This window comes from Saccostrea echinata, unplaced genomic scaffold, assembly GCF_033153115.1.
Source record: "Saccostrea echinata isolate AGI-Se365-2 ecotype Australia unplaced genomic scaffold, CSIRO_AGI_Sech_v1 ptg000003l, whole genome shotgun sequence".
Lineage (NCBI taxonomy): Eukaryota > Metazoa > Mollusca > Bivalvia > Ostreida > Ostreidae > Saccostrea > Saccostrea echinata.
The window spans coordinates 3,162,919-3,184,870 of record NW_026889752.1 but is presented as its reverse complement, the minus strand read 5'-3'; the positions used below and the strand labels follow the sequence as shown (position 1 = coordinate 3,184,870).

Sequence of the window (21,952 nt, the reverse complement as noted above, 5' to 3'; positions counted from 1 at the left end):
TGAATTATATGATTATTAACCCTGGTTTTAAAAAAACACAAAATGTTTACAACACCTTACAACACCTTATTTGTTTAAGGTAGAAAGAAAATAATGTTAGCAATAGTTAGATGTAAATGACTGCAAATATAGACAAATAGCTTTATATATTTTTTTTATTCATTTGTAATAAAATTTTCTTTTGTACATCAGTGGGAAAATACAGCAATGTGTTATAGTTGCTCATCAAAAGTGAAAGTCACGGATCCTTCCGGTCCGATTTATGGAAAGAAATACTTCTGACGGCTAATAATTATTATTTGGAACAACATGATTTTTAACCTTATTTGAGTATGTTGAGTCCGAAAAAATATGCTGGCCTTCGTCAAAATTGCGATTAAAAGGTCAAAATGGCTATTCAAATGGCTGACATCCAATTTTGTTTTTTTTTTTTCAATTATCTTTTAATGTTGTTCATGATCAAATATGCGAAAGAATGTGTGAATATCTTATTGTGTAATGAAAATATAAAAACAATGATAGAACACTTAAATTATCACTTTATATTATAAAATTTCATTGTTTTCATATTTAATTCGAATTTTCTTTTATTTTCGTTCTATCTAATGTTTCTAAATCTTCTTTGTTTAGGATTTTATTTTTCAAACAGCCATACATTGCAGATTGGTATGCATTCCTCCACACCTCACTTTTCTACAACTGATGGTGCAGCTGCAAGATATAAAATTTAAGAAAAATCTCTGCAATTGCCTGTTCAAATGTTTGCAGAAAACTACCAAGAACATTCACTATTTTGATCAGTTAATTTTCCTTTCCCTCAAACTTCTGTAAGCTCATTGTTGTCTCTCTGCACCTTCAGGTTTCATTGATATGTATTACATCATGTCAATGAGTGAAGCGTATTAATATTAAATAAATGTTTCTGAAGCTCTGGAAAGATAAATTTATTGCCAAAACAATATAAACTGGAATAATTCTAGGCTTTAGAAAGGTTCGAGCCGCAATTTACAGGGTCTATTTCTGGAAAATTAGGAATAAGATATACGTTATGCTAGTATGACATCAGCGCCAGAGGTGGAAGAGGATAGTGAAGAACAGTGTACTGCTTGAAGAACTAGTCTGCTTCTTCACTTTTCCCCTTTAGTGCAGAATAACTCAACCAATATCATCCTCTCATTTCACTCAATTTTCAACCCTTAACTCACCCCCTCCCTACCACACACAGCGAGCGGTACATGTAACAATGTTTTTGTCACCCGCTTTCTCGAAAGCAAGGGGATATTTAATCTCGTTCGACTGTCCGTGTGTCAGTCTGTCAGTCTATCAAAACTTTTTTACCTTGCTCATAACTTTTGAATGAGAAGAGATAGGGCTTTTATATTTCACATGTACATTACCTGTGACAAGTCCTTTCCATATTTAGTATGATTTTTGACCCTGTGACATTGATCTCAAAGTTTGACCTACTTTTCAAAAATTTTAGAATTACTTTAAATTGGTCATAACTTTTGAAAAAGAAAAGATAGGACTTTCATTATGCATATTACCTGTGACAAGACCTTTCTAAGTATACTATGATTTTTGACCCTGTGACCTTGACATTTGACCTATTTTTCAAAAACGTTATCTTTCCTTATTACTTTTGATTAAGAAAAGATAGGGGTTTCATATTTGAAATATGCCTTACTTGTGACAAGATGTTTCCGAGCATCGCTATGATTTTTTATCTTGACCTTGACCTTCATGTTTGACATAATATTCTAAAATTTTAACTTTGGCGATTTCTCTTGAATGATATATGATAGGGCGTTTATATTTGAAACAATATGCTCATTCACTAAGACAAGAAAGCAGGGGAACATTATTCTTTGAATTTGCTTGTTCATAATGGGTTTGGAGAAGATTTTGTAACATTTTTTTCCACCAAGGTATAGCAAAGTTAGAAAGAAGAGGAATTTCCGTATTTTCTACAATCCTTCTAAATGGTTGGTGCCCTTTTGTTCTGAGTGTTGCTGATTATATTGATTAGTCCCGTTAACGATCAAACATAAAATTTAGAGAAGTTCGGGGGTTTTCTGGAAATAGTTGAAACAAATCCAACTTATGAGTTTCAAGAGATTTTCATCATATTTGACTGTGTTCTAAAGTTCTGAACCAATATCTGTCCAACTAAATCGAAGCTGCTGAATCGCTGTCATTCTCAACTAGCACTCAAATTTCAACAACCCTCAGCACACCATCCAGTATACATGTACTTGATTTCTTTCCAGACTTCATTGAACCCTTTGTTTTTGAAAAAGGCACTTGTAGGAGCCCGTTATTTTTTCCTCAAATCCCCTATTCTAGCTTGGACTGTTCAAAGAACAACATATTCATGTTCAAATGTAAAAGGACTGTTTTTTTTACCAAAACTGTAGGCAAAAAGAAAAAAAAATCTGTCTGATTTGACAAGTAGCTTTCTCCTTTGTGACCATAAAGATTACTTTATCTTTCTTCAATGGGAAAGTCACTTTTTCCCATAAACAAGAAAATTCTCAACTTCCTCATCTGCAATCACGTCATATGCTTTTTTTTGGTTTAAAAAAATGTGCAATTTAAGAGCACCTGCAGATTCCTCGTGGTTCCTACTATATCAAGTACCACCTTTCTTACCGAAAGGCTTCAGTTATTCTTGACTTTCGTGACTTTGATCTGCAGTGAAATGTTCCAACACTTCTCTAGAGATCAAAAAACTCCTTGTTGGAACTCTTTAATAACTTTACTAGGCGACTTCATACACACTACTTTACTGGCATAGTGTATGGTTGTATCAAAAGAATCGAGAAAATAAACACAAATAACTTTCTCTTTCAGTTTTTTTTTTTTTTTTTTTTTTTTTTTTTTTTTTTTTTTTAATAAATTTCAAAACAAAAGAAAACAAATTCGATCCGATTATGACAAAATCAGCATGTTTCGATTTTAAATAAATATGATTCCTTAAACAAGGGATTTTACACTCGCTCGAATTTAAATCTAACAATAAAAGTTTATCTCTTTACATTACATATTTGTGAATGATTCACATTTTTGTTGGCTATGGAAAACAAATGTAGGGACGCAGAATCGGCTGAGCTGGGCAGTGATGAATATATATTTATGCTTTACGCATATTATACTGGTTTTGATAATCCTCACTTATGTTTATAGATATTACATTCAATTTTATTTGATTAAATAATTCCTAGCTCTCTGATTGGTTGCGATCCATTATTATAAAAATCATACTAAATTATTTTGCACTAGACCTTCCAGGTAAATATTAACATTTATTATTTTCTTAACTGGACTAAAAATAGATCACGAAATTCCAACAAGATGATTTAGCAACCCTCGAAACACATTATCTTGTACTGGAAGATGGATTTCTTATGCCATCTTTGACGAGGTCCGTTAAGAGTATTAAATCATTCTTAGGAAATGCAACGTGCTATAATTTTTTTTTTTAATTGTACTTATTGTTTGATACCCATACATATAACATTAAATCGTACGCGTATAGATACTACGCATTCAACATTTTTGTGAATTTCACCCGTCGACGATCAATATTGTCTGTTTCTTCGTTTAATAGAGTGCTTTCATAATTCAGACGATAATAATAATGTTTTAACAGAAGTCCCTTGAAGAATCAGATTCAACATTTATATGAAAGTATATTGATTGATTGTACGTTGTTTAAGAATTTTTCTCACATAATAGACGTCACCACATACAGGTGAAGGGCTTCTAATTTTTACCTTTACTCGGCACTCAGGGTCACTGGGCACTGAGAGATCTTTATCCCTGCCGTGACACAGGACCTCGGTTTTTAAGGTCTTGTCCAAAAAACCCTCAACTTTCACTTAAAAATGCCGAGTGCTTGGCGAATGAACAGTTGCTGCTTATTATTTGTAGAGTTAGGTCAGTGGCGGCCGGGATTTGAACCCATGACCTCCCAATCACAGAGCGAGCGCTCTACCGACTGAGCTCTCGCCAGACAGTCAACATACCAGTAAAAGATCGGTAAGTCTCACAATAATAACCGTCCGTAAAACCTGCATAATTCTACCTTGTTTATCTAGATGAGGTTCCATGTGACAAAAAAGCCAATTCCATATTTGATTCGTCAAGTTTACACTTGTATCTTTATATGACATCTTTTACAGAAAATATTTCCTTTTGTATTTGATATAAATCTGTTAAGATAAGTGTTTTATCCAGCTTTAGTATTTACCGTATAGAAATAGCACAATTTTCTCTATATAGCGCTTCAAAAAAATAATAATCCCAACTTTTTAGTATTCAATCCTTTAACTTATACAGTAAAACACGTTTATAACGAAGTGCCAGGGACGGGTGATTTTGCTTCAATATAAGGAAATTCGACATATCCGTTACTTTCACAATATGTTTGAGACCAATGAGGAATGAAAATCATTTCATAATAAGGGTAAATTCATTATAAGCATGTTCGCTAGAAGCGTCTTTTGCTGTATTGAGTTCAGGTATTGATGATTCATACATGTACTAACACATTTGTACGTGTATTACATGAGCCAAATTAGATATTGATATTTAAACCATATTAACCTCATGTAAATACAATATTTGTTTAAGAACATATTGTCAAATTGATAGAATATAGATAGAGCTCACATAAACAATCTGGGTTTTTCCCCCTTTTTTACGTGTAATATTCAAGGGAACAATATGTTTCAGTATATGTAGGAAAGCATCCTTCTATTGGGTTGAAAAATATTCTTCTGATTAGTTGCAAGCTCTGGAAAAAAGTGAAAACCTTTATTTATACCTAAATTCGATATGTTTCCCTTATTATCTATATCAGATTGTTAAAAGAGAATTTATTCAAGAATAGTTATACAAATTATAAAATAATTATATAACTTCTTCACTAGCTGACCAGGCACAAAAGATAATACATTTAGAATCAAAAACTAAGATGGGGTTTTACTGTCTTTAGATAGAATAGTTTATAATTCAATAAGCTAGAATTCCTATCATTGAAAATACCTTTTTATTATAACGTGTATTTATGTGGTTTTATATATAAAATCCTATCTTTGTGACTGAATTCATATAACTATAATTATTACATTCTTAAAACTCTTATTGTTTTGTCATAGTCTCTTTGAAAGAGCTGGAAAAATTATCTTTAAGTTTGATCAATCTCATAATTCATCGAAACAAAAGAAATATGAACAGGAAAAACACGGAGCCTCTGAGGCACAAGGACAATCGAGACAAAAGAAGTGGCATCACGAAGCTGGGAGGAGTAAGTATTTCTTGTCGACCCGACATATCCCCCCCCCCTCGTAATTTCTGTATTGATTGATTGGTCTAACAATTCGTTATGACACATCAGTCAAAATAAGTCCAAAAAAAAGAGTTGAACTTACAAACGAAGTCATTATCACGACAATATTATTTAGGAAATGTCAATTTTAAGTTGGATTTTTTTAAAACCTTGTAACATCATCAATATTTTTGTCATGATCTGCCTCGTTTTAAATAAATGATTGGTTTCTAGATTTTGTTCTTGAGTACGGAATCGGCTAAAAGACAGTTACACTGGACATACACAGGTGATTGTGGAATGTTATTACATAAATAAGGAAAGTTGAGGATGGAAAATCGGACGCCACCCGTGTAATTCGACATATTATTTAGTTGCCGCCTATAGTCAGTAATACATTGACGAATGAAACAGATATTTCAATGACTTTTATTTAAATTTCCCTTCGACATATCAGTTCAACTTAAAGAAAAAGATATTGTAAATTGATTAATTTTGTGACCTTAATCAATGAAATTTTTATACGTAGCAAAGAGGTACCTGTTGCGACACTTGTGATGGGTTTTTTATGAATTTGTACGTGATCTGTGATAAATAAAAAAGAAAATTGCCATTGTCTAACTGAGTATTTAATAAAACTCCTGAAAAATATAAATAGTATATTCAGGAGCTGTTACACACATCACAGTTTGGTCATGTTTGGGTTGTTTGTGTTTAAAAAATAATCCTATAATCATTTTTAATTACATTACTGTGACGTAGAAGAGTTATAATCCGATAAAAATTCGAGCTCAAAACAAATGAATTACGTTTTGAAGGTAGGGATATTTGTGCGTTCAAAATACTATTTGTTTATTACTGTGAAACATAAGAATGTGAAGACCTTATAGATGTAAATGACAGAGAAAGCACCGAACGCTAACGTTTTTACTGCAAAATATGCTAATCACAATCCTATTTGATATTTAAAATCGTGAATACTGAAGAATATGAATAAGGAAGAAAACATATCGTGAAATGAATGTGAGAAAGAATCATTAAAAGTATGTTTTAATGTTGCAAAAGCACAAGATTTATTTTATAAACAAGATCTATACCTGAAAATATTTCTTAGCACAAATTATGCATTGACATTCAAATAGTTTGCCATTGAAAACAACAAATCGTTTGATGGTGTACTTTAATTGCTGGGATAACCTGAAATATATATATATATATATATATATATATATATATATATATATATATATATATATATATATATATATATATATATATATATTAATTTTGGTACTTTTTATCTATGTATTCATTATTTGCAATGAAATACGAAAAACAAATATTGAACACATTTATCAGATATATGACATTAAAACTATGGCGGTAAAAACAGACTTTTTGAGATTTCTTTTGAAATTTCTTTCTATCAAAACATTATCTGAAATTAATTTTTCATCTTAGTTTTGAAGTCTATCAAAATTACAAAGCATGACATTCTGAATAGACAAAATGGGCCTATTGGGCAATTATTTTTTTTTTCTGGATGCATAAAATATGAGAAGTGCAGTACAAATGGCCTGAACATGATCATCAGAATACATTTTTAAAAGAATACTTCATCAAAAAGTACGTTCCAATCAATTTCTGTTACGCATAGAGTATAAAGTTGTTGTAGCCATTTGTAAGGTCATTTGCATTAGCGTATAAAGTTATTGTAGCATTTGTAACGTCATTTGTATTTGTAATGCATCGATGTGTGATAAAAGGAACAGAGAATTACTGCAAATTAAATAGGAAGCCAACAGTAATACATAATTTTAAGTTCTGTGAAAGAAAGAAAATGCAGGAGCATTGAAATAATGAGGAGGGGGTAGGGGAATGTCTTCCACATTATATCAATGTTTTAATGGACAGTATACTGAAATTACATGAGTACATGAAGAATATAGGGATTAAAAAAATAAACTAAAATTGTACAGAAGTTTCTATTTAACGTTGATTTTCTTCACATTCTTTATAAATATAATTTTAAAGAGAAAAGATTGCCTCTGTTAATCAAAGTAAGGCTTTTTGGATAGTTCCCTTGTAAAATGATAAAGATTTGAACTCAGTGTATACTGAAGAATACTTGAGGATTGTCACAACAGCATTCGAATGACGTCAAAATGAAAGCTGAAATCCAAGACTGGTTTCCCAAGCATATCAGAAGGTGATTTTGAAAGAATATTTTCCCCAAGTAAAGGTGAAAATCACAATCACGTTTTGACAACAATGTCTGAAATCAATATGCATTACAACGAATTCTCTGTCAAAATTGTGATTGTCCTGTTAAGTATGTGACTGTGTAGGACATTAAGATGATGCTTATGTAAGAAAAGTAATAGCGCTGAATGTCATTAAATTTATTGTAGTACTCTGTAGCCCTGAATTTTACAAGTTACAAGTAAAAGGTAACTGAAGGGAACGATTGAAGATTTTTCTATAAATGATTAGTACACAGAAGTGAAAAGAATAAGAAGTTCATCGTTAAAATGAAAAAATAATAGAGGAGGGATGCTGTTTGTGTAAAAACAAGATAGGATATGGCTCCCTTTTCGTCCTGATTATTTGGAGTTAAATATGCCTTGCTAATTTCTCAAAAATAATTCATCAGTAAGTGCTTGAATAATAAATACCCTGTAATTATTGTTTGATATGGTGTTACCAGAGCACCAACTATTGCTTCAAATTTTCTGGGAATCAGCTATAGAAAGTCAAGTCATAAGTAAATTTTGTCCATAATATGAATAGAACGATTTTCAGATTTGTAACTGCACAATTAGATAAAAGTTATGAACATAATATATTTTGTTATATAATTCCCTGTGTTTTGATCTTGTTAATCTCTTAAACATTTAATTTTCATATTTCTGCATTTATTCAAAATTTTTGAATTAAAATCAAATGCATATAATTTGATTATATGAAATGAAAAAGTTCATGTACTTTCTTCCTTGTAGCAGAACAACCTTAGGGAAGTGTATATAACATAAAACCGACAAGTCTCAGAAGATCGATGTGTACACATAATCAAACGATGAGTAAAGTACATATGCCTGGCAACAATTAAAGAATAGTTTTCAATAGACATATTGCAAACAGTATTCAATGGTAGTAGAAGAAAATCAACGCTTCTCACGTCACAAAGAGAAAGAGTGAAAATGAGATTTTTTTTTCCATTTGATCAAATTTTGATAAATTATATTACTGGATAGGAATTTGAATTCATGAATGTAAAATTTTGCTTATTTTACAATGAGCATCAAATCGAATGGGTCAGAGTTCGTGCAACACGAATTCGGCTTTAGTAAAACAAAGCGAAAAGTCAAAACAGAGAGTTATCCCCAATGCATGGAAAAAATATATGTCTTTCTTTTACACTCGTAGATAAATGACATACGTCGTTCCTTACATTTTCTACATTTTACCTTTTCTATGAGGATCTCCGGTTCAATATTAATGTCCATAACTAATACTGATAAGGGCAATCTACATTTAAATTCCCTCACAAAATGCCAACAGACATGGCGTCATTAACATTATTAATAGTCGCATTCACAATAGTCTTCTCTGTACCGGAAATAGGTAAGTTTTCATATTTATCTTAAACAGTAAGTTTTTTTAACAACTGAATAAAATAAATATTTTCCATTTTCCCCGTGTTCCAGTCATTAAATTATCTTCAGCTCCCTGTTTCTGACATTAAACTATCTTCATCTCGAGTAATAAAAATATATAATGTTTTACTTTGCTATTACGTAGTACATCTTTTTTTTTTTTTTTTTTTTTTTTTTGTTAATTATTTGAAGATTTTTTTTCTTGTGTTTATTCATGGAAATGTATATGTAAACGTACTACATATTATTTGAATCCGTTTAGAAAAAAAATTGTTTTTTGTTAACGTACAATTGTGCATATTGATGTTGCAGTTTTTCATTTATTTTCATAAATTTATAGCAGGCGCAGCAACTTTTAAGTTCTCCTCCTACTATCATGACCACATGGTGTTGCAGCAAAGTTCTACCGGGACAAGCATTTGGGGTCAGTCAAGCAAAGTTGGTGACGTAGTTCACATAAAACTTAACAATAATGAAGTCGCCCAGACTACTGTCAATAGTGATCATATATGGGAAGCAAAGTTTACAAGCCCTAAAGATCATGGTCCATATAATGTTTCTGCAACATCAAGTCTAGGAACTGTTGAGATTTCTGATGTTCTTTTTGGTGACGTGTGGATTTGCTCTGGACAAAGCAATATGGAGTACATGACTTTTGGGGTAAACTATCGATTTCATTCAATCCGACAGTAAAACAAATATAAATGAATCAATTAAATGCCGTAGAATCCATTGATACAAAGATTTATTTGTTTCCAAACAGCTTTTGAATGCAACACAAGAGTATGCAGACAGCCTAAATTATCAATCTGTACGGCTGTTTCATGTGCATAGAGAATTTTCAGCATCGCTGTATACAGACGTTAAACATATAGATGCAGCATGGTTGAAACCTAATCAGAGTAAGTTTAACTCTTTAGAAAAGGACATTTCGAATAAAGGATTTGACTTTGGTATCTTGCTTGCAATAATATGATGGAGATATCCTACCCTATTGATGGTAGAAAATGTTACTATACTCCATGATATTTAGTGCTAGGGTAAGGTTGCGATACATTTTAAGTATTTAAGCATAATTTGTGACTTTTCCTGTGCTGACTTTCTTCTCTTTTGAAATGACAGTACTTTGAGAAGTAAAGCAAGTAAGCAAGCTAGAAATATCACGGCCCAAAAAAGTCTAAATTATTGATAGATATAGAATATGCATATAAAATATCAAGGGGAACAGTTAATCCAATGTTAAGTTACTTTCAGAGAGTCTCACACAATATTCGGCCGTTTGTTGGCTTTATGGGAAATACTTGTCACAGCACTTCAACTATCCCATTGGATTGGTTGAGACAAACTGGGGTGGTACAAGAATAGAGGCCTGGTCGTCACCGGATGCTTTATCTGCATGTTCTGGAGCCCAAGGTCGGCGAAAAAGGTACTTTCTTTCTTTCCTTTTGCAACTTTCGTGAGATGAGATAAAGGTTACCAGAGAAACAGTTTTGAATAAAGTTTATTTATCCAAAAGTGTTAAAAGATACTATAATCTAATATTTATAATTTTACCTAATCTCTTGTTACAGGGATTATAATTCAAATAGCCAGCTGTACAATGCTATGATTAATCCACTTCTCAGAAATACGATCAAAGGTGTCATCTGGTATCAAGGTACACTATTATTTAGCAAATATTTCAAGCTTTTGCCGACATGTCATAATTTCACATTCATCTGCTATATTTGATGTCGCCTATTCAGATTAATTTTATTTAGAGTGAAATATATGCTGCTTTCTGGAATTTCCCTGCTAACTACTATTAATTTTGAAAGGTTTTCTTAAAAAGATGTAAAAAAAGCTTTAAAACACTATTACAAGGAACACATTCTTTTAAAATCTAATGTCATAACAGAAAACTTTCTCTTGTCAAGGGGAGTCAAATGCTGGGCATGCGTATCAGTACTCATGTCAATTTCTTGAAATGATTCGAGACTGGAGAGGAAAATTCAGCGCAGCATCTAAAGGAACAACAAATCCATCATTCCCTTTTGGATTCGTACAGGTACATAGTTACATTGATAAGTAAATGTCTGTACAATGTATCTGTTCAAATCTTGATATAAGAGGGTTTTATATTTTATTTTTGGAGATTTACTGCTTTTCAAAAATTAATTGCAGCGATCATTTTTTGTCTAATTCCATAAAATATCAATCAAATCAATTCCACAACATGAAACAGAGAACACTCTCTACTAACACTTTGCTTAGCTGTTTGGGGGAATCTAGCTTTTTGACATGAGTCAAAGGTGTTTGCTGGAGTCTAGCATAGTAGACATTTACACCAAGAAGTTAAAGGTGGTCAACTTTTGACACAGGAAAAACATTTGTTTGCGCGTGAACTTTATATGTTTTCAAATATTAAAGAAGATGTATTAAATCTCTTTCAGCCATCAAATCAGTTAAGACAAAGAAAATTGGTTTTGTGTGAGTGTGACTGAAAGATTTTTACATTGTTTATATAATTGTAACGAACGTAGAAGAAGATGCATAACTGAACTTCTAAAGACAAACGCCATTAAGTCGCCCGCGTGGCGAGGTGATTAGAGTATTTGCTCTGGAGTCGCGGAGTAAGGTGTTGATCCTTAAATTGCGGGTACGAATCCCACTGCGGGACCTGGAGACCTGCCCTTCAGTTGAGATGAAATCTCATACGGTACCAATTTTGATGCACCAGATGTGCAATTCGACAAATGACCGATAGGTCTCTTCAGTGATGCTCATGCCGAAATGTTGGTAATCCGAAATATTTAAATAAAAATAATCTTTCAAGAGCTGAGAAGAGGGCTTCCTAAGACTGAAGCCAAATACGTCAAAGAATCTGAGCTATGCATGAGAGAGATTATCCTTAATTTTGAATTATTCAAAATTGTACTGAAATATTTTTCATTAAGCAGATTTACATTTAGAACATTATTTCCCTCTGTTTCAGTTGGCACCTTGGAGAGAAGGAGAGACAAGTCTCGGTTTCCCACAACTCCGCTGGTCACAGACTGCTAACATAGGATACGTTCCTAATTCACTTCTTCACAATGTATTTATGGCTGTAGCTATCGATCTACCTGACTACCAATCACCCTACGGAAAGTAACCATCTTTTCTCTCTCTGACTTTAACTAATTAAGCTACTTTTCGTCAAATGGAAGGGATTTTTCAATAATGGATCTCTCGTCAAGATTCAGATTCAGTTATACAGTTGTATTTCTTGTTTTCTACTTACTTTTCGCAAGGTTTTATATAATAACTACAAAAAATCTTAAAGAAAAAAGAATACGTTAAGTGTAATATCCAACCAGATAGCATATGTTTTTTTTTCTCATTAGGGACAAATTATTGCGTCCTCCTAAGTTTAAAATCCGCCTAATACTTACAAATAAACTTGGTTATTACCCAAATATCTTTTCCATATCTAAAAATATCGTACATAGGTACTGAGAATAAAAGTAAAGGATAAGTACATCTAATTTATTTTTTCACATTTTACTCGATGACAGCATACATCCGAGGTACAAACATGACGTAGCCTACCGCTTGTATCTTGGAGCCCTTGGTGTGGCTTATCATGAGAGAGATGTGGAATTTGAGGGGCCTTTTCCAACCTCTGCTGTGGTTGACAGCACACACCGACATCTTACTATAGAATGCGGGCGCGGATTAACTCCTATTGAAATTAGAACAAACAGTGGTTTCGAGGTAAAAAGAACATCAAAATTAAAGTTTTAGATAAACATTCTCCCTAGTGTAGAGTATAGACTATGCATGACGCATATCAGTCTAAAATAAATTATGGGAAATCATTTGAGAGATAAAAAATAAATTCGGCGGATTTCAATTTGAAATTCGGTGACTAATTTAGAAATAAATGTGAGATTGAAAACATTACATAGCATGGCTTTTAGCAACATATTTGAGAAGAAATTTGCAGTTTTAGCTCTATCAAGATAGTTAGTTACTATCTCTATCTTATGACAGTCCAGAAATTATTTTTTACTTACTTTGATATCCTTTCACACTGTGAGAGAATATCATTTTGGTATCCTTTCACACTGTGAGAGAATATCACTTTTATTCAATAAATAAATCAAAGTATTTCACTGTTGAAAATGTAATAAAGACAAAGAATACACCTTTTTTTATACTTTAAAATTTCTAATAAGTATTCTTTTTTCCTTCTTAGGTGTGCTGTGTAAATCATGCTACGAAATTTTGCAACCCATCTGACACCCACTGGATTAATTCTACGATTACGTCGCATGACTTTGCCACTGTAACTCTGAATATTTCTTCTTGCAACCATGGAAGTCACGTTGTACAGCTCCGATATGCTTGGCGGGAAAGTCCTTGCGCTTTTCATCAATGTGCAGTGTACGGAAAATCTAACAACTTGCCAGGACCTCCATTTACCTTACACGTGAGCTCGTGAGGTTGCAAAGAAAAAGTCCGAGGAGAAATCAACTTTCGAGTCATGTATTCTAATAATTTCAATTAAAATGAAATGAAATCTTAAATTCCTTAAACGACCATAACATGTAGTGAAATGAATTATATGATTATTTACCCGGGTATGAGAATAATGCAAAATGTTATATACAACTTACAACACCTTATTTGTGGCTTAGCAATTGTAAGATGTAAATGGCTACAAATATGGACAAATAGCCTTATTTTTATGTTTTTAGTTGTAATAAAATTTCCTATTGTAAATTAATGAGAAAATACAACAATGTGTTACAGTTGCTCTTCAAAAAATGAAGAACGGTGTCACCATCACCATAAGTGTGAAATGTTCTAGAATTACTGACAAAACAACAAATAATCAATCAATCTGCACAATTTTTCCTTTCCATTTTATCCATTTTATCCCCAGTTTCCATTTCTCCCAAAACAGTTCTACCTTCAAGCGATTAACAGGATAAATACTATGCAACATGCTCTTACAAAGCTAAAACTTGTAAGCAACATCTCCAAAGTACAAAACATATCCCATATAATGTCTAACAATCAAGATGGGGAAGGGTGAATAACACAATTGACTGATTGTAAAATTATTTGTAACATCAAGTAAGATTATACAGAAATAAATGTATTTATAACATTTTAATCTCAATGATGGCTTGCACCACCGATAATAATATTTTTTAATAAATCGGTAAACATTGCACCTTTTTTAATGGGTTGCACTGTAGCTCTCTAGTACGTCGTCCTTTCTATTTTATTATAGACCAGCGAGCTACAGACCTGCAGTTAGTTCAAATAAATCAATAAAAAAGTATTTATATAAATTTGTTTCTGCAGTAACATTGAAATTGCAATTCATATAATTACAAAGGAAAACAAAGAAATGTTACATGATTTAACTTCTTTATCCGTACTCATGATATTTGTCAATTTTTAGCATCCTTTTTGTTTCCCGTTTGTTTTGCTATGATTTTTTATTTCATTAAAAGTACACGTGATAAGATATGTATGGCATGTCACCAATGTTATGAAGTTTTATCCTCATAGAACATTTTGGGTTCAATAACTATTACACACTTAACACCGATAAGAGAACTCTAAATCTCGCCAGATACGACACAAATATACCGACCATGTGGCAGTTTATACTCTTCACATTTTTCGCCGTAACGACGCCTACTTGTAAGTTTATCCAGTAAACTTTATTGATATAAAAAAACATTAAGACAGTGCAATATTCTGTCCGTCTTTCAAGACAGATAAATTGCTTTAATAGGATATGTTAATTAATAAGCTTCGGCAAAATCTAAAACAAAATTAGAAATTAATTCCCGAGAATGCCAAGACTTTAAACTCAAGAGAATTTTCCACTCAACAGTTATTGAATTAAAAACAAACCAAATATGAAAATAAATGATTAACAGAATCTCTTTTTTTTTAAATCACGTGATATGAAAATGTGACACTAAGAGTACATTGAACATTTACATTCAAATACAGTTTAAGTTAAACAAAATCATGGGGTCATAAAGATTCAGTTTCACAAAAGCAAGCCTGCGGCAAGGCCGAAAGAAACAGCATACATTACCAGGAATGTTGAACAGATATCAAACGATGAAAATTCTTCTTTTTTTAAAGAAAAAATTGCAAAAATAAAGTTTTAGCAAGCTCTTCCTCAAACTTTGATTTAGAGGAGGATTACAGCATTATCACGCATTATAAAATTGCATTACGATCCTTTCGTTATTTGAACTCTTAAATTATACAATGAATAAGAAAACAGAATTCAAAATTACATTACATTAAGTGTTTTATTATGTCGTTTATTTTTTAATGAATATCAATGAATTTATTCGCAGCATATCGGAACTTTTCATGAGATTTGAAGAAATTGCAAGGTGTTCCGAATAGGTGTGTATCAGTTCATCAAACGTACACACATTTTTTTGCGAGGAATCAAGTCTTTTACAAGGAATCTACAGGGAATTAGAAAGCTACATCAATTTCCTCTTACACCGTGAAAAATCAGTACAGGTATAACCTAATAAAAGATTAGAAAATGTCTCAGTTTGATGAAAACTACAAGTAGCTTCGTGTATGCTAGATTTCCTTCATGAGAAATATAACTTCCATGGTTGCAAGAAGACACATGCACTTCTTTCTATAATAAAAGTTAGTATAATGCAAAGAACCATATGCTTTCTTTCTATGTTAATAGGGGAATTAACGGTTTAACCATTGCACATAAATCAAAACGGGCCTAATCGGGTTATGAAGTTTTTTCGTCAATGGTGCAATCCTTAATCCACTGTAAATAGAGAAATATATTTCATTGCTTATATTTTTATCTTCAATTATTCCTCTCAAGTTGGTGCAAGTACGAAAAATATTGTTTCACGGTATTGATGGAATATCCTACTTCTCAAGAAATCTTTAAATACAGATGGTGCAGATTTTTGGGTTTTTTTTTTCCATAGCCTGTGTACATAATCATCTTGATTTTTACCTCTGTACTTGCCAAACTGAAGTTGTTTGTTTGTTTGTTTGTTATTTTATTGTTTAACGTCCCTTTCGCGAATTTTTTGCTCATATGGAGACGCCACCACTTGCAGATGGAGAGCTGCAAATTTTAACCTATACTCGGCACCCTGGGCCATTGAGTAGTGAGGGAACATTTTCGTGCTAGTACCTACTGCGACACGAGACCTCGGTTTATACGGTCTAATCCAAAGGACCGGTCTCATCGTCCAACAGTGGGATTCGAACCCGCGACGTAAGGATTAACTCCTTACTCCGCTATTCTAGAGCGAACGCTCTAACAACTGTGCCACGTGGGCGACTCAAACTGAAGTATTACAGTTTGTGTTAACTTGACGATGCTCCAATCTCAAGGAAAATCATTCATTCATTTTATTCTATTTTCAAGTTGCAGCGACTTTCACTTTCTCCTCCTATTATCATGACCACATGGTACTACAGCAGAGTTCAACCGGAACCAGCATCTGGGGACACTCTAGCAAAGTTGGTGACGTAGTGCACATAAAACTAAACAACAATGAGGTTGCCAGGGCCACTGTTAATAGTCATCAAATTTGGGAAGCGAAGTTCACAAGTCCTACAGACCACGGTCCATACACCGTGTCTGCTGCGTCAAGTCTTGGAACAGTTCAGATTCAAGATGTTCTCTTTGGTGACGTCTGGGTTTGTTCAGGACAAAGCAATATGGAGTTTTTTGCCTCTAGGGTGAGATGAATTTGTTCTTGCAATTGCAACTGTCAAAGATACTAACAGATTAACAACATGTTACTAGTACTTCTTGGAACATTGAGTTTATCAAGAAATTATTCAAATATTAGCTGCTGTTTGTTTGTAGCTCTTAAATGCGACCGAAGAATATGCAGATAGTGCAAATTACCAAAACATCCGTCTATTTCACGTTCACAGAGAATTCTCGCCAACAGTTTTTACAGATGTTAAACACATAGATGCAGCGTGGTTAAAACCAAATCAGCGTATGTTAATACTAAATCCACCTAAACTATCATGTAAACCCTCTAAGACATATAACAATTGATATTAACTTCGCATTACCTTTCTTTTTCCTTAGAGAGTCTTCTAAAGTTTTCAGCTGTTTGTTGGCTTTATGGAAAATTCTTGTCTCAACACTTCAACTATCCCATTGGACTGGTTGAGACAAACTGGGGTGGTACAAGAATAGAGGCCTGGTCGTCACCAGATGCCTTATCTGCGTGTGCTGGAGTCCATGGTCGAAAAAGGTGTTTCAATCTACATGTATTTAATATATATATATATATATATATATATATATATATATATATATATATATATATATATATATATATATATATATATATATATATATATATTACTGTTGTTTTATACAATCACTGAAGCATAAATTCATGTAAATGACAGCACACTATATATATCAAATAGTCATTTAGATTTATCTTTTATACAGTTATCTCTTCATCTTTTACATATGAATATATTAGATAAACTTTTACAGGAACCAGTATTCAAATAGTCAACTGTACAATTCGATGGTTTACCCGCTGCTGAGAAATACGATCAAAGGTGTTATCTGGTACCAAGGTACAGCACCTTACCTAAGAAAACTGGCTTTCTTTAACTCTTCTTATGTGGAATTGCATTATTCTCTCATTGATCTTATTCGTTTCTTTCATAATTACCGAATTTTCCTCCAGCCTCACATAACTATGAAATATAAAAAGGAAAGGCTGGAAAATTAAAAATCAAGTTTTATGCAGTTGTATGGTTCTAATCAAATATTTTTTTTGTGGATTTTAAGGAGAATCAAACGCCAAACAAGCATATCATTACTCGTGTCAGTTTCTTGAAATGATAAAAGACTGGAGAATGAAATTCACCAAAGCGTCGCTGGGAACAACCAATCCATCTTTTCCCTTCGGATTCGTACAGGTGTTTTAATTCACTTGGTGTAATATTTTAATATATATGAAACATTCATTCTTCTTGACTTCGAGCTTAATTATTTTTTTTTTCCAGAGTTATAATGCTTAAGATACATGTACATGATATTTTATAATTATGAAATTCACGAAAGCGACCATTTAATCTGCTGCACTTTTGTTTTAGAATGAAAATAGAACTTTTTTGTATTACTTTTGTCTATCTCTAATAATTGAATTTTGAGATTCGTATGTATAAATATGACTAAAAATTCTCTCTATTAATAAATCAGGCATTCAAAGAAATTTTCTTATAAACGCTGTTGCAGTTAGCACCATGGAGAGAAGGGGAGACATACCTTGGCTTTCCTCAGCTTCGCTGGGCACAAACAGCTAATATCGGATACGTTCCCAATTCACTTCTGCACAATGTTTTCATGGCTGTAGCTATTGATTTACCCGATTTTCAGTCACCCTATGGAAAGTAAATAAGTGCGAATTTACTATAAGCATGTTCGTTGTAATCGTGTTTTACTGTATACACTATCAAGGATACGGTGAATAATTTTTCACTATTTTTAAATTTAAAAGAAAATTATTTAATATAGATATGTCTAAATTATATAACCTATGTTCTTCCATTGTAGCATACATCCGAGGTACAAACATGACGTAGCCTACCGGTTGTACCTTTCAGCCCTGGGTGTAGCCTATCATGAGAGAGATGTGGACTTTGAGGGACCTTTTCCTACGTCTGCTGTGGTTGACAGCACACACCGCCATCTCATTATAGAGTACGGGCGCGGACTAACGCCTATTGAAGTCAGATCAAATACTGGTTTCGAGGTTAGAATCATATGTATCTTATAATTTCAATCAAAATAATGCACATGTATGTACGTGTATGGAACGTCGTGATAGATATACGAAAATCAAATATGCTTCTTACTTAATTATTAAAAGGAAATAAAATTGAGAGATTCATACGCTATCTTTCTATTTGTAAGATTAGTTTGGATATTTTAATATGCAATGTGAATAATTTAGAGCTATTAACGACTATTATGATCAATATTGCATGGAATGTCTTTTTCCTCTTCAGGTATGCTGCGTAAATAAGACCACAACCTATTGTAATGGATTTGATACTCATTGGATGAACGTTACGATGACGTCACATGATTTTGCTACTGTAACCTTGGATATTTCTTCGTGTGGCCATGGAAACCACGTGGCCCAGGTCAGATACGCTTGGCGGGAGAGTCCCTGTCCTTTCTATAATTGCGCTGTTTATGGAAAAATAAACAATTTGCCCGGACCGCCATTTACATTCCACGTTAGTTCATAAATATGCTATGTAAAAATTTGTGTAATAAATAATTATTGTCATTCATGTTCCCCTGTTATCTTTTTTTAAATAATAATATAGTTTTTTTTTAAATCTAGAAATAAAAAAAACAAATACACGGCTCTGCTTGGGAATTATTATTATATTCCTATTAATCAATCTGGCCGTAAAATACCTTAGAGAATTCAGCTCTTTCCAATTAAACTTTGGACAAAAGTAAAGTATTCCGTGGTGCAAAAATGAATGAATTTTATTTGCATAATCTGTTCAAGATGCAGAGGCTACTCTTAATAAACGATAATACATACGATTTACCATCCGTCGCAAACCTTTTGTCTCATGAAAATTATCGGTCTATCTTATATTTTGGAGTAGCCATAAGCACTACTGTAACATAAATTTCGATTCAACTTCCCTGTCTAAACGAGCAGGCGCGCATCGAGGACTTTTTTCCGTGAACGGGAAGGGTGGGGACTATCGTCACTAATTTCAGAGGAGTCCTGTTTCCTATGAAGGCCCAACGTCATTTTTTCGTTACCTTAACAATAACCAGAGATTTTTTTAAACTCTGGAAAATTCCGGAGAGGGCGGGTTCCAGCACTACCACCAAGCCCCCTCCCCCTTTCTAGATCTTCGCATGACGAGCTCGAGCTATTCTATTCAATGTATCCAACGAACATCTGCATTCGAAACTATGTCTTATAATGTTAAGTTTTCTCAATTTTTTTTTTTTAGAATATATTTTACTAGCCTCAGTTCTTCAGGATCAATCATATTTTTATCAATAAGTCTGCTTCCCGGCAAACACGAATGGACGCCGCCATTTAAAAACAAATTTGCCAGATCGAGTGATTTCATTTTTCAAGATAATTCTGGCGTCATTGATGAATATGTTGTTTCTTGATGAATATATTGTTTCTTGAAAAAATGCTTTGACACCAGAAAAGAAAGTCAGCAATGAATTCTTAGAAATATATGAATATACTCTTCATTATTTTGTTTACCTCACATTTGCTACTTTGTATATGCATGTATTAATCGTGTTAACTTGTTTTATGTTATTATTGTTCATGACTGTATGCCGACATTGTAATTGTCAATAAAGTGAATTGAACTGAATAAATATTCAGTGGTTTGCTCGCGAGAAGGAGCGAATTTTGAAGTAGACAACCGAAATAGAATGACAAAAGCAACGGTAACGATTAACGGTAGAAGAGAGATAACTCAAGACACTATGCGAGTGAGAACCTCGAAATTAAACAAGTTTTAAATTGTAGTTTTACTTATGCCTAATTATTCTAGGGCATGTTATCTTATTCGTATAGCTATAACATGTTTTACTGAATATACATGTAATACTCTGAACAATTCAGTTCATATTAAGAGCTAAATAAAGGTAATCAGCCACCCATACAGATGCTTATTGATAGAACCCGACCCCACCCCCTTCCCATTATTTATTACTTACAAGTGTTCCATATGGAAACTCAAAATAGACACATCGTAGGTTGGCAGTTTTATTACAAGTTTTATTACAAATCATTACTTTTTAAGTATCGCAATCATTTTCAATAAAACGTTTATTCTAGGATATTTTGAACTCTTCATTTTATATGTTGAGAAGATTTACAAGAAGATGATTTTAATATTTCCGAATTGAGTACTTTGTACCTAGATTAATTATATGAACGTAAATTATTCATCTTATTGTTAATCAGCGAAAATGACAAGTGACTGAAAGGCATTGTTACAGATGTTTAGAATTGATTGTATGTATATTTATTGCTTGTGAGGTGCCCTCGGCCCGAGCATTTCGGATATTGATTTTCCGTTGTTGAAATGAGAAATCCGTTTACACATAATCGACTCCGTTTTCCATCCGGTGTGAATATGCATTCAATGCAGGTAACTTATTAATTTCTTAAATTGTAAATTTGCAATTAGAAAAAAAGTATCACGACTTTAACTAAAGAAGCAGGATCTATTTAATCATGATGAAATATGCACATGTTACATTCTTCTCGATCAGTGTGAAAATTCATAATCTTCATTTCAAATATGTTAAAAAATATTTACTCTCAACTTATATATACATGCATATTTTAAGCGTTCTAGATTAAAGTGTCCTCGTAAATCGCAAATGATATTTATTTTACTTTAACATTCTTACCTATATTTATTATCCTTATCTCTCTAGTGCACAGTAAAGTAGAAGTTGACCTAAATGTGTATATGTACATTCTATTTTTCAACCAACACTTATACATGTATGTGTCCTGTATAGAGTCGTAGAGTTTTACCGGTTTGCTGTAACGTGAACGTGAATAAGGCAGGTCTTTGCTATTTATTACATGTATATAAATTATAATTACTTATTTTGCCTTTGATGTCATATTTTCATCTTGTTGATTTCAAGCATAAAAAAGCAATATTTTCCTTTTTTTCCCCTATTTAATCTTATATAAATAAATTTTGAACAAATCGGAAGAAAAAGGAATGAAAAAATATTCAAGGGCGATTATTACGTGCTTCCTCCTACTTTTGAATGAATTCTTCCCAGGATAGTTTATTACATGTATACATAGGGGAAAAAAATCTGTGTACTCGATCATGAGAAGGATTATTAACGTGTTAAATCACCCCATCCCTTTTAAAGGAAGTA

General features: G+C 32.6%; 2 protein-coding genes across 2 annotated transcripts; both read left to right on the top strand.

The window, feature by feature from the left end:
• The first annotated feature begins 8,877 nt into the window (after nucleotides 1–8,877).
• Nucleotides 8,878–13,453, top strand: LOC133178681 (sialate O-acetylesterase-like). The gene is made up of 9 exons (XM_061313402.1): nucleotides 8,878–8,956; nucleotides 9,329–9,648; nucleotides 9,752–9,890; nucleotides 10,243–10,414; nucleotides 10,560–10,645; nucleotides 10,905–11,035; nucleotides 11,963–12,117; nucleotides 12,525–12,723; nucleotides 13,208–13,453. Exons 1-9 carry the CDS (start codon nucleotides 8,884–8,886, stop codon nucleotides 13,451–13,453), a joined length of 1,521 nt encoding a protein of 506 aa, XP_061169386.1. The 5' UTR covers nucleotides 8,878–8,883.
• Nucleotides 13,454–14,612: 1,159 nt separating this feature from the next.
• Nucleotides 14,613–19,290, top strand: LOC133178680 (sialate O-acetylesterase-like). The gene is made up of 9 exons (XM_061313401.1): nucleotides 14,613–14,670; nucleotides 16,415–16,731; nucleotides 16,862–17,000; nucleotides 17,096–17,264; nucleotides 17,519–17,604; nucleotides 17,822–17,952; nucleotides 18,272–18,426; nucleotides 18,590–18,788; nucleotides 19,045–19,290. Exons 1-9 carry the CDS (start codon nucleotides 14,622–14,624, stop codon nucleotides 19,288–19,290), a joined length of 1,491 nt encoding a protein of 496 aa, XP_061169385.1. The 5' UTR covers nucleotides 14,613–14,621.
• Nucleotides 19,291–21,952: the final 2,662 nt, after the last annotated feature.

Coding starts and splice junctions, on each gene's coding strand:
- LOC133178681 (XM_061313402.1), top strand. CDS start 8,884: ATGCCAACAGACATGGCGTCATTAACATTATTAATAGTCGCATTCACA. Junction 11,036..11,962: donor TCCCTTTTGGATTCGTACAG/GTACATAGTTAC, acceptor CCTCTGTTTCAG/TTGGCACCTTGGAGAGAAGG. Junction 12,724..13,207: donor GAACAAACAGTGGTTTCGAG/GTAAAAAGAACA, acceptor TTTCCTTCTTAG/GTGTGCTGTGTAAATCATGC.
- LOC133178680 (XM_061313401.1), top strand. CDS start 14,622: ATGTGGCAGTTTATACTCTTCACATTTTTCGCCGTAACGACGCCTACT. Junction 17,001..17,095: donor GTGGTTAAAACCAAATCAGC/GTATGTTAATAC, acceptor CTTTTTCCTTAG/AGAGTCTTCTAAAGTTTTCA. Junction 18,789..19,044: donor GATCAAATACTGGTTTCGAG/GTTAGAATCATA, acceptor TTTCCTCTTCAG/GTATGCTGCGTAAATAAGAC.